The 14,175-nt window shown below is 41.2% G+C and overlaps 1 protein-coding gene and 1 pseudogene across 1 annotated transcript; both read left to right on the top strand.

Moving 5' to 3' along the window:
* Positions 1 to 555: 555 nt before the first annotated feature.
* Positions 556 to 5,241, top strand: LOC132559411 (calmodulin-beta-like; annotated as a pseudogene).
* A 6,477-nt stretch (positions 5,242 to 11,718) lies between these two features.
* Positions 11,719 to 12,063, top strand: LOC132559410 (threonine-rich protein-like). Its single transcript, XM_060224022.1, has one exon. The coding sequence runs from the start codon at positions 11,719 to 11,721 to the stop codon at positions 12,061 to 12,063; it is 345 nt and encodes a 114-aa protein (XP_060080005.1).
* The last annotated feature ends 2,112 nt before the right edge of the window (positions 12,064 to 14,175 follow it).

The following is a 14,175-nucleotide window of genomic DNA, read 5'->3' as shown; positions in this document are numbered from 1 at the left end:
AACCGAGGTCTGTCATGAGGCTGAGACATGTGATGAGGCTAAGGTCTGTCATGAGGCTGAGTCTGTCATGAGGCCGATGACTGTAATGAGACTGAGGTCTGTCATGCGGCCTAGGACTGTCATGAGGCCGAGGTCTGTCATGAGGCCCAGGTCTGTCATGAAACTGAGGTCTGTCTTGAGGCTGAAATCTGTCATGAGGCTGAGGTCTGTCATATGGTAAAGGACTGTAATGAGGCCCAGGTCTGTCATGAAAATGAGGTCTGTCATGAGGCTGAGACATGTGATGAGGCTAAGGTCTGTCATGAGACTGAGGTCTGTCTTGAGACTGAGGGCTGTCAAGAAACTGAGGTCAGTCATGAGGCTAAGGTCTGTCTTGAGACTGAGGGCTGTCTTGAGACTGAGGGCTGTCATGAAACTGAGGTTTGTCATATAGTAAAGGACCGTAATGAGGCTGAGGTCTGTCATGCGGCCCAGGACTGTCATGAGGCCGAGATCTGTCATGAGAATGAGGTCTGTCTTGAGGCTGAAGTCTGTCATGAGGCTGAGGTCTGTCATATGGTAAAGGACTGTAATGAGACCCAGGTCTGTCATGAAACTGAGGTCTGTCTTGAGGCTAAGGTCTGTCATGAGGCTGGGGTCTGGCATGAGGCTGAGGTCTGTCATGAGGCTAAGGTCTGTCATGAGGCTGAGACATGTGATGAGGCGGAGGTCAGTTATGAGGCTGATACATGTGATGAGGGTGAGGTCAGTCATGAGGCTGAGGTACAGAATTTGAAAATCTTGTTTCCATTGATAAAAGAATTATCGAGCGAATATCCGTGATTATCATTTTAGCCTTTTATTGAAACAATCTTATGGTAATAATAGTTTCCATGTACTTGATGTTCTCAAACATTCGTGTATGTATTCCTTATTCTGGCACGTTGACCTTGACTCCATGAAACTATGACGTCAAAATGGACACAATATAGGAATATAGAAATCTCTTCTGCACTTGGTCTGATTTAAGCAATTAACTTTTCTTATGTGGCGTTCATTGTCGATATAAATGCCATAGCAAGATATTCTAATATAGGTAAATTTACACAAACACTTGTTACCGACAATTTATTACGTCAAGTGGAAAAGCCGTTACGAAGGATAGCCGTCGGCGTTTCCATGTCAACAATAATGACGTCATATTGATCACAAGCTGGACGTCATACACAGTATATTTAAAAGATCTATTTCTTTTATATGATGCCGTTGTCATCGATTGTAAATATAACAAATACTACCCGTTGCAAGGTGTGTGATGTGGTTAGTAAAACCCATCACGTCAATTATTTTCCATTCACTACAATCAATTTCGATTTTGTCATGTTGCCTTATCTGAAGTTTTGGTGTCTCCTTACTTTCCCATCGTTTTTTTTTTCTTTTGTAGGCTTTGTCCTTATTTGGTGGTGGTACCAAGTATATGTATTAATTACATCTTACTTAAACATTTACATACACTTTTATAAACTTATTTCCACAGCCCTCCAGGATGCCTTCAACATGTTTGACATTGACGGGAACGGTTCCATCTCGGTCGAGGAACTGGGACTTGCCATGAGGTACGATTGGTGAAAACCCATCTTCAAAAGAAATCCGACAAATCGTGGAATGTGCCGATCTTGACCGTAGGTATTTGGAATGAGTCATCTTCTTAGAAATTGAACCACGTGTTAGTTTGTTTCCTTAGTACATTATCTGTAAACTGTTCGTTAAATATAAGGGAAACTGTCCTGTAAATATGGGGCGCTGTCCAGTAAATATGGGGCGCTGTCCGGTAAATATGGAGCGCTGTCCGGTAAATATGGGGCGCTGTCCGGTAAATATGGGGCGCTGTCCGGTAAATATGGGGCGCTGTCCTGTAAATATGGGGCGCTGTCCGGTAAATATGGGGCGCTGTCCGGTAAATATGGGGCGCTGTCCGGTAAATATGGGGCGCTGTCCTGTAAATATGGGGCGCTGTCCGGTAAATATGGGGCGCTGTCCAGTAGTGTCCAGTAAATATGGGGCGCTGTCCAGTAAATATGGGGAGCTGTCCTGTAAATATCGGGCGCTGTCCTGTAAATAAGGAGCGCTGTCCAGTAAATATGGAACGCTGTCCGGTAAATATGGGGCGCTGTCCGGTAAATATGGGGCGCTGTCCTGTAAATATGGGGCGCTGTCCGGTAAATATGGGGCGCTGTCCGGTAAATATGGGGCGCTGTCCTGTAAATATGGGGCGCTGTCCGGTAAATATGGGGCGCTGTTCTGTAAATATGGAGCGCTGTCCGGTAAATATGGGGCGCTGTCCTGTAAATATGGGGCGCTGTCCAGTAGTGTCCAGTAAATATGGGGCGCTGTCCAGTAGTGTCCAGTAAATATGGGGCGCTGTCCTGTAAATATGGGGCGCTGTCCTGTAAATATGGGGCGCTGTCCTGTAAATATGGGGCGCTTTCCTGTAAATATGGGGCGCTGTCCGGTAAATATGGGGCGCTGTCCAGTAAATATGGGGCGCTGTCCTGTACGCTTTTGCGAAGCGGGTGAGTAATGTTATGACCTGCTGTCCAGAAACCTATGTGGCATTGTTTTGTAAACATCTGGAAAGTTGTCCAGTAAAATTATGAGGCACTGTCAAGTAAAAGAATTGTGTACTAAAGAGACACTGTCCTGTAAAGTTATGAGTAGATGTTCATAGATATATGGAGAGTTGATAATAATAAAGTTGATGTCATAGACATTGAAAAAAAAATAAATTCTCAAAGTCGAAGATGTATCAAATACTACATGTTATATGGTGGGCATATAGTCGACACTTTGTCCATCCGTTTTTCGTTCGTCCTTTGCTTTCATTTAACGTGGACTAAACATCGGTCATACTGATAATATTGTAACGTGCACCCTTATGGTAGCGTGCGTGCACGCCGGGATCTCAATTTATACGGAGCTACCTGCTCCAGAGGCGATCGGGATCCCTCGGCTACCTGGCCGAACAGTTGAACAAAATAACACAAACTAACGAACAATATATAAATATACACTATAAGAGGATGGACAGTACCCCTGTCCTCCCTACACCGTCGCCTGGACGTAGATTACACGAGAAGGCTACAACACACCGCAACACTCAACAGCCTGCCGGCACGTCCTCAATCGCTGAGCTGACCACCGTACAGCTCAGACGTCGCCTGCCAGTGTCCTGCTATTACCAAGTACTAAGTAAGGTGTCAGTTCTTGTATCAGCAGTCAGGCGTACCAGAGCAGCCTTTGCAGGCGACCCCTTATCCAGGAGCTTCTGGAGTACCTGACCCGTCAACTTACCGGCACCAACCACATGTACAGTAACTGTTACCCGATTAGCCTTATTCGGGAGCTTCTGGAGTACCTGACCCGTCAACTTACCGGCACCAACCACACGTACAGTAACTGTTACCGTTACCAGAGTAGCCTCATTCAGGCAACCCCTTATGCAGGAGCTTCTGGTAGCAGCATGTAGGGAATGCTTACCTTATTGTATTCACATACATGCCGTTAATTCTATGGTCTTTTGTGTGTCAAAACTTCCAGCCCCAAGTACTGGTTTCATTTTAGCCTTTATTTTGCAGGTTAATAAAGCACCAAAAACTATATCTTACAACCGAAAATATGTAAGACATATATATTTATTCACTTATGAAGGTATGATTACATATTAAGAAAACACTAGTTCATTTACACATCAGTCAATCATCGTTAATTACAATAATTAGGTAGGTGGTGATGTTTCAAAAGTAGACGCATACAAAACGTTGAAGGGAGATAACTCTAACTGAATAAAATCATCACAGTATGTACAGCCTACCCCAAATTCAGGACCCAAATCCCCTTTATTACAGAGTTATTGCCTTTGGTAAACATTTTATGTTCAATAAAGATGTTTTAGGGGAACACGTATTAGCTTCACGGATACTCTCATTTTTTCAGGAAATGGAACGATCGAATTTGAAGAATTTGTTGTGATGGTTGCCGACCGATTAAAAGACTTCGACGCCATTTCAGAAATGAAGGAAGCTTTTGAGGTATTTGATCAGGACGGTGACGGGTTTTTAGATAAAGACGATATTCAAAGAGCAATGGAAGGACTGGGCGTGTCTTTAACAGCACCGGAAGTGACGCAAATGATGGAGGTGGCAGACGCTAACAAAGATGGCCGACTGGATTACAAAGGTAAAGATAATAGAAATAACAAGAAAAAACCGACATTTTGAATATCGAACTTAATATCACTAGTTTACTGGCATTTGGAAAGAAAAACATACTATACTTTTCATGAAAAAACGCTCATTTTTGTCTTAAATAATAAAGCGATATTCATTCAGCATCGAAAAATTTACCTATGAAATATTTGTGTATATATGTATATGTATATTATATATAGGTTAGGATAACCAGTAACAGTATAAAATTTGTAACAAGATAAAAGAAATTTACCAAAATTTAAAGTAAGACAACAAAAGAATCTAAGGGAAACAAGATACAAAAGTGGAAAAACAATAAAAGTAAAGATTATACAGACACAGTTGAATAAGTACAATAAAAAAGACATTTTTTTCTGCGTCATCTTCAACGTTGAATTAAATCAAGTGTTAAATAACAGAGATGTCAATTATAATGTTATTGTCACAGCTGTCCTATCGATAATTTGGTCTTACACATCGTATACTTTTGTAACGTTTACAATATTTTGCAATTTTAAACATTAACAACATCCTCCCTTATGATGTTGTTCATTTTCTGTACTTTTACAAGGTACACTATAGGTCAGTGTTAGTCGACCGTACATGTTTCATTCCGTCAAAACACGATAAGCTTGACAGCCGATAGGAGCCAAGAATGTCAATCTTGCAGTTCAAAGCTTCTAACATCCTCTTGTATCCACATCGTCTATTCGTATATATTACAGTTATATCAAATTTTAATTGCTAGAGATCTTTTTAGCTTGACACCCAGAAATAGAAAGATACAGACCTTTGAGATTTTTTTTCATTACTTCTCAGTATAATTTGGTGCCTGTCAATGATATCAATCCTGTTTTGTTTTACAGAATTCATGAAGTTGGCCAGTTTAGTTTGATGTCTGTCAGTGATATTAATCCTGTTTTATGTTACAGAATTTGTGGCGATGTTGACAAAAGGAGACCAACACAGAGCTGACAATATCCTTTTATCACTGAAACCATCTTTAACAATATGACACCTGTCACATCTGTCTGTAACGATATGACACCTGTCACATCTGTCTGTAACGATCTGACACATTTGTCTGTATGATGTGACACCTGTGTCTGTATGATGTGACACCTGTGTCTGTATGATGTAACACCTATATCTATAATAATCTGACATCTGTGTCTGTATGATGTAACACCTGTTTCTGTAATGATCTATCATTTGTGTCTGTAATGACCTGACATCTGTGTCTGTAATGATCCGACATCTGTGTCTGTAATAATCTGACACCTGTGTCTGTAATGATCCGACACCTGTGTCTGTAATGATCTGACACCCGTGTCTGTAATGTGTCTGTAATGATCTGACACCCGTGTCTGTAATGATGTAACACCTGTGTCGGTAATGTTGTGACGCCTGTGTCTGTAATGATCTAATACTGGTGTCTGTAATGATCTAACACCTGTGTCTGTAATGATGTGACACCTGTGTCTGTAATGATCCGACATCTGTGTCTGTAATGATCTAACACCTGTGTCTCTAATGATCCGACACATGTGTCTCTAATGATGTAACACCTGTGTCTGTAATGATCTATCATTTGTGTCTGTAATGACCCGACATCTGTGTCTGTAATGATTCGACATCTGTGTCTGTAATAATCTGACACCTGTGTCTGTAATGATCCGACACCTGTGTCTGTAATAATCCGACACCTGTGTCTGTAATAATCTGACACCTGTGTCTGTAATGATCCGACACCTGTGTCTGTAATGATCTGACACCCGTGTCTGTCATGTGTTTGTAATGATCTGACACCCGTGTCTGTAATGATGTAACACCTGTGTCGGTAATGTTGTGACGCCTGTGTCTGTAATGATCTGACACCTGTGTCGGTAATGATGTAACACCCGTGTCTGTAATGTGTCTGTAATGATCTGACTCCCGTGTCTGTAATGATGTAACACTCGTGTCTGTAATTTGTCTGTAATGATCTGACACCTGTGTCTGTAATGATCTACCACCTGTGTCTGTAATGTGTCTGTAATGATCTGACACCTGTGTCTGTAATGTGTCTGTAATGATGTAATGATGTAACACCTGTGTCGGTAATGTTGTGACGCCTGTGTCTGTAATGATCTGACACCTGTGTCTGTAATGATCTACCACCTGTGTCTATAATGATCTACCACCTGTGTCTGTAATGCGTCTGTAATGATCACCTGTGTCTGTAATGTCTGTAATGATGTGACACCCGTGTCTGTAATGATCCGACATCTGTGTCTGTAATGATCTGACACCCGTGTCTGTAATGATCTGACACCTGTGTCTGTAATGATCTGACACCCGTGTCTGTAATGATCTAACACCTTTGTCGGTAATGTTGTGACGCCTGTGTCTGTAATGATCTGACACCTGTGTCTGTAATGATCTGACACCTGTGTCTGTAATGATCTACCACCTGTGTCTATAATGATCTACCACCTGTGTCTGTAATGCGTCTGTAATGATCTGACACCTGTGTCTGTAATTTGTCTGTAATGATCTGACACCTGTGTCTGTAATGATCTGACACCTGTGTCTGTAATGATCTGACACCTGTGTCTGTAATGATCTGACACCTGTGTCTGTAATGATCTGAATGATCACCTGTGTCTGTGATCTGACACCTGTGTCTGTAATGTTGTGACACCTGTGTCTGTAATGATCTGACACCTGTGTCTGTAATGATCTGACACCTGTGTCTGTAATGTGTCTGTAATGATCTGACACCTGTGTCTGTAATGATCTGACACCTGTGTCTGTAATGTGACTGTAATGATCTGACACCTGTGTCTGTAATGATCTGACACCTGTGTCTGTAATGATCTGACACCTGTGTCTGTAATGATCTGACACCTGTGTCTGTAATGATCTGACACCTGTATCTGTAATCAATAGACACCTGTGACTGAAATGATCACACACCTGTGTCAGTAATGATGTGACACCTGTGTCTGTAATGTTGTGACACCTGTGTCTGTAATGATCTGACACCTGTGTCTGTAATGATCTGACATCTGTGTCTGTAATGATCCGACATCTGTGTCTGTAATGATGTGACACCCGTGTCTGTAATAACGTGACACCTGTGTCTGTAATGATCTGACACCTGTGTCTGTAATGTGTCTGTAATGATCTGACACCTGTGTCTGTAATGTTGTGAAACCTGTGTCTGTAATGATCTGACACCTTTGTGTGTAATTTTCTGACACCTGTGTCTGTAATGTTCTGACACCTGTGTCTGTAATGATCTGACACCTGTGTCTGTAATGATGTGACACCTGTGTCTGTAATGATCTGACACCTGTGTCTGTAATGATGTGTGTCTGTACACCTGTGTCTGTAATGATCTGACACCTGTGTCTGTAATGATCTACCACCTGTGTCTGTAATGATCTGACACCTGTGTCTGTAATTTGTCTGTAATGATCTGACACCTGTGTCTGTAATGATCTGACACCTGTGTCTGTAATGATCTGACATCTGTGTCTGTAATGATCCGACATCTGTGTCTGTAATAATCTGACACCTGTGTCTGTAATGATCCGACACCTGTGTCTGTAATGATCTGACACCCGTGTCTGTAATGATGTGACACCCGTGTCTGTAATGATGTAACACCTGTTTCTGTAATATTTTGACACCTGTGTCTGTAATGATATGACACCTTTGTCTGTAATGATGTGACACCTGTGTCTGTAATGATCTGACACCTTTGTTTGCAATGATCTGACACCTGTGTCGGTAATGATCTGACACCTGTGTCGGTAATGATGTAACACCTGTGTCTTTTATGATGTAACACCTGTGTCTGTAATGATTTCACACCTGTGTCTGTAATGTTGTGACACCTGTGTCTGTAATGATCTAACACCTGTGTCTGTAATGATCTGACACCTGTGTCGGTAATGTTGTGACGCCTGTGTCTGTAATGATCTGACACCTGTGTCTGTAATGATCTACCACCTGTGTCTGTAATGATCTGACACCTGTGTCTGTAATGATCTGACACCTGTGTCTGTAATGTGTCTGTAATGATCTGACACCCGTGTCTGTAATGATGTAACACCTGTGTCGGTAATATTGTGACGCCTGTGTCTGTAATGATCTGACACCTGTGTCTGTAATGATGTAACACCTGTGTCGGTAATGTTGTGACGCCTGTGTCGGTAATGATCTAACACCTGTGTCTGTAATGATCTGACACCCGTGTCTGTAATGATGTGACACCCGTGTCTGTAATGATGTGACACCTGTGTCTGTAATGATGTAACACCTGTGTCTGTAATGTTGTGACACCTGTGTCTGTAATGATCTGACACCTGTGTCTGTAATGATCTGACACCTGTGTCTGTAATGTGTCTGTAATGATGTAACACCCGTGTCTGTAATGTGTCTGTAATGATCTGACACCTGTGTCTGTAATGTGACTGTAATGATCTGACACCTGTGTCTGTAATGTGTCTGTAATGATCTGACGCCTGTGTCTGTAATGATCTGACACCTATGTCTGTAATGATGTGACACCTGTGTCAGTAATGATGTGACACCTGTGTCAGTAATGATCTGAAATGATCTGACATGAATCTGACACCTGTGTCTGTAATGATCTGACACCTGTGTCTGTAATGTGTCTGTAATGATCTGACACCTGTGTCTGTAATGTGTCTGTAATGATCTGACACCTGTGTCTGTAATGATCTGACACCCGTGTCTGTAATGTGTCTGTAATGATCTGACACCCATGTCTGTAATGGTGTAACACCTGTGTCTGTAATGATCTGACACCTGTGTCTGTAATTATCTGACACCTGTGTCTGTAATGTGACTGTAATGATCTGACACCTGTGTCAGTAATGTGACTGTAATGATCTGACGCCTGTGTCTGTAATGATCTGACACCTGTGTCTTTAATACACCTGTGTCTGTAATGATCTGACACCTATGTCTGTAATGATGTGACACCTGTGTCTGTAATGTGTCTGTAATGATGTGACACCTGTGTCAGTAATGATGTGACACCTGTGTCAGTAATGATCTGACACCTGTGTCTGTAATGTTGTGACACCTGTGTCTGTAATGATCTGACACCTGTGTCTGTAATGATGTGACACCTGTGTCTGTAATGATGTGACACCTGTGTCTGTAATGATGTGACACATGTGTCAGTAATGATCTGACACCTCTGTCTGTAATGTGTCTGTAATGATGTGACACCTGTGTCAGTAATGATGTGACACCTGTGTCTGTAATGTTTTGACACCTGTGTCTGTAATGATCTGACACCTGTGTCTGTAATGATGTGACACCTGTGTCAGTAATGATGTGACACCTGTGTCTGTAATGTTGTGACACCTGTGTCTGTAATGATCTGACACCTGTGTCTGTAATTTTCTGACACCTGTGTCTGTAATGATGTGACACCCGTGTCTGTAATGATGTGACACCTGTGTCAGTAATGAGCATGTGATAGATGTCTGGCTTTATTCAACATGCATTTAAATCTTCTTTAGTTCATTATTAACATTGTTTGAGTTGGTGTAAAGCGAGGAATAAAATTTTTACAATCTTTTCATTGGTTAATCTCATTAATTTTATTTACCATCAACGTTTTGAATTGAAATAAGAAAAGTTTCAAGTAAATATTGCAAAATGCAATATGGAACATACAAAATAGACTGTTGTAGATGTGGTAGCACTGTGGTAGAAGATGTTCAAGCAAATAAAAGTTAATGATGGACAAATGGACGGTTGGAGCAGGGACAGGCAATGTCTCATCATCATCCATTGTCAAAGTGTTTGATGAGCATGAAAAATTGAATGAATAAGACCAGTGGCACTGGAAAAGTAAGTCTCTTTTGTTTCATAAAAGTGACATGCCTGGTATGTATTCATACTGACAAACAGTATTTTTAACATCAGAAATACTGCTTTAAATCACTTACTCTTAAAAGTTTTTTTGTTAATAATGCAGCTTCAAATTTTCTGTCAATACCTTTGACTTAATACTTGTTGTTTCAAAATATTTTTATTCAAACCTTGAATATGCTGAAGTAATCTTAAGCTGGACAGTCACTTCTGCTTTAAACGATTTTACATTTTACAAGTTATCCTCCAGATGTGCTAGCTAGGTGGATCAGGCTGAACCAGGGGCTGGTCGACTCTCTCATCTGCCTGTTGTTGTCACAGTCTGTAGTACTAGATATCTAGGCAACTTCCTTATTCGTCCTTCTGCATCACTAAGGACATCGATGCCTACGTATCTTCCATCACCTTTTGTATAGCACTGTGTCTAAGGACCGCTCCATCTGTTTACTGTCCCAAAAATGGGTAATTCACAACCAATATGCATCTAGGACCTCTCAAGAAAGCAATAACAAGAATTGTTAACAAAAACACCATGAACATAGGACAGTTTGAAGATACACCAAGTAACAAAGGTCATTATTTATTTCAATGCTTCAGCCAGGATTCAAACCCAGAACCCTTGGCTTACTAGTCTGACACTCAACTAATTGAGCTAACGAGAAGTTATCTCTAGCAGAGCGGTATATTGATGCTAGTATTTACACACACAGGAAAAAAGTCCTGTATAACAAATATAACAAGTCAACACACATATAGAAGACATAGACATCTTTATTACGAGAAACAAAAGCTAAACCTTGACATCCCTGCTCAGTCACGATGACACCCTACCCAAATCTATAATATGTAAAATCACACATACACACCATGAATAAAACAAACCTTGTCTAAGTTAAAATGAATGGCCTTATTCTGGACCTCATTCACGAGTATTAAGCTTTTCCTGCATTTCAAACCAGAGAAGTATATACAGTCAAACCTGTCTATTCAAGGGAGTAGAGAAAAGTGGCTTTTATAAACAGGTGGTCTTTATACACAGGTGACCTTAAGACAGATATAGATCTGAATCAGGAAGTCAGATAACATGTTACTTGGGGTTTCCTAACTTTAGTGTTAATGACAGCTGTATACTCACTTAATAAAAACATTTTCTACCTGTCGTCACTGAATTTCACCATTATACATAAACCTCCAATGTTCTTTACTATAGCATAGTGCATTCAGTTGATTTCTGAAGCAGGTCTGCTCTTTTGATTTAACAGGTTTTTGGCCACACAAATCAAATTATCTTTTTCAATCATTTATCACATTTGGAGTGGGAGGGGTTATTTTTTTTTCAAAATTTCAATCATGTTCTTGTTTCATATCATCATTAGGGCTAGGTGAGCTAATAATTGAAAGGAAGATTGAACACACAGGTCCTACTTCAGTTGTTTGTATCAGTTGTCTCCCTTTCTAGCTTGATTTTGTCAGCGGTAAGTCATGATCATTAAATAAGTTTTAAAAACATTTAAACTTCATTAAACATCAATTAAATTACTCTAAAATTCTGCATTTAAACTCAATTATAAATAAGAGGTCAAAGGTAACCATGAAAACAGCTACAACCAACAACAATCCAGCAACTACGAACACAGCGACAACAAACAACGCTCCAGCAACCACGAACACAGTGACAACAAACAACGCTCCAGCGAATACGAATACACCGACAACAAACAATGCTCCAACAACTACGAACACAGCGACAACAAACAACACTTCAACAACTACGATCACACCGACAACAAACAACGCTCCAGCGACTACGATCACACCGACAACAAACAACATTCACACCGACAACAAACAACATTCCAGCGACTACGACCACAGTGACAACAAACAACGCTCCAGCGACTACGAACACAGCAGCAACAAACACTGCCACATGTAGAAACAAACCAACAACAAACAACGCTACAGCAACCACGAACACAGCAGCAACAAAGCCCCCACCACCATGAACACAGTGATAAAAAACCACGCTTCCACAACCACGAAAACAGCTACAACCAACAACAATCCAGCAACTACGAACACACCGACAACAAACAACGCTCCAGCGGCACTACAACAAACAACGCTCCACACGAACACAGAGACAACAAACAACGCAAACGAACGCTCCAGCGCATACTACAGCGAACAAACAGAGACAAACAACGCTCCAGCGACTACGATCACAGCGACAACAAACAATGCTCCAACAACTACGAACACAGCGACAACAAACAACGCTCCCACAAATACGATCACAGCGACAACAAACAAAGAACAAAGCCCCCACAACTACGAAAACAGAGACAACAAACAACGCTCCAGCAACTACGATCACAGTGACAACAAACAACGCTCCAGCAACTACGATCACAGCGACAACAAACAAAGCCCTCACAACTACGAAAACAGAGACAACAAACAACGCTCCGGCAACTACGAACACAGAGACAACAAACAACGCTCTAGCGACTACGATCACAGCGACAACAAACAACGCTCCGGCAACTACGGACACAGTGACAACAAACAAAGCCCCCACAACCACGAACACAGTGACAACAAACATCGCTCCGGCAACTACGGACACAGTGACAACCAACAACACTCCCACAAACATGAACACAGCGACAACAAACAACACTCCCACAACCACGAACACAGTGACAACAAACAACGCTCCAGCGACTACGAATACACCGACAACAAACAACACTTCAACAACTACGATCACACCGACAACAAACAACGCTCCAGCGACTACGATCACACAGACAACAAACAACATTGCAGCGACTACGACCACAGTGACAACAAACAATGCTCCAGCGACTACGAACACAGCAGCAACAAACAGTGCCACATGTAGAAACAAACCGACAACAAACAACGCTACAGCAACCACGAACACAGCAGCAACAAAACCCCACCACCATGAACACAGTGATAAAAAACCACGCTTCCACAACCACGAAAACAGCTACAACCAACAACAATCCGGCAACTACGATCACAGTGACAACAAACAACGCTCCAGCAACTACGATCACAGCGACAACAAACAAAGCCCTCACAACTACGAAAACAGAGACAACAAACAACGCTCCGATCACAGGACAACAAACAACGCTCCACAACTATCACAGCGACAACAAACAAACCACGAACACAGTCCACAACAAACAACAACACTACGAACACAGCGACAACAAACAACGCTCCCACAAACATGAACACATTGACAACAAACAACACTTCCACAACCACGAACACAGCGACAACAAACAACACTCCCACAACCACGAACACAGTGACAACAAACAATGCTCCAACAACTACGAACACAGCGACAACAAACAACGCTCCCACAAATACGATCACAGCAACAACAAACAAAGAACAAAGCCCCCACAACTACGAAAACAGAGACAACAAACAACGCTCCAGCAACTACGATCACAGCGACAACAAAGAATGTTTCATCAAGTATGGTTACACAAACGTTACCTGTGATGTCCTCAGTCAATATGGAAGTTCTATGTATATTTCCTCGTTATGCTTGTGTACATGTAACGGGATAGGTACATGTACAAGATGAAAATACCTATTGTTTTCGTTAAGTTTCTTTTTCTTCTTATTCTTCTTTTATTCGTCCGTATTTTGTGGAGTCTCTATCTTTAGAAGAGTGAAAGAAAGGTTGATGGTTTTGTTAGTATGTTTTTAATGAAGGTCTGAAGGTGTCACAGGAACATTTTCAAATAGGTCAAACATCCAATATGGCCGCCATGACGTCATAAACTAAAAACATTAAAACTGCTGTAACTTAAAAACCATTCAATGTGGAGAGTTTGTGCAATTATATTATATGTAGAGAATTTCCTTATCTAAATTTAACAATTTTTTTTCTTTTTTTTTTTTTTTCAATTTTGAATTTTCTTGAAATTTTCTTCTTCAGATCGATGCAGAACGTCCCTGCGATGAATTTAGAGTTTTCAGTTCTTCTGAAACG

This window comes from Ylistrum balloti, unplaced genomic scaffold (genome assembly GCF_031769215.1).
Source record: "Ylistrum balloti isolate Yb309-2 unplaced genomic scaffold, AGI_CSIRO_Ybal_v1 Utg370908, whole genome shotgun sequence".
Classification (NCBI taxonomy): Eukaryota; Metazoa; Mollusca; class Bivalvia; order Pectinida; family Pectinidae; genus Ylistrum; species Ylistrum balloti.
Note: the sequence above shows the minus strand (reverse complement) of the source record. Positions and strands in the feature narration are given on the sequence as shown.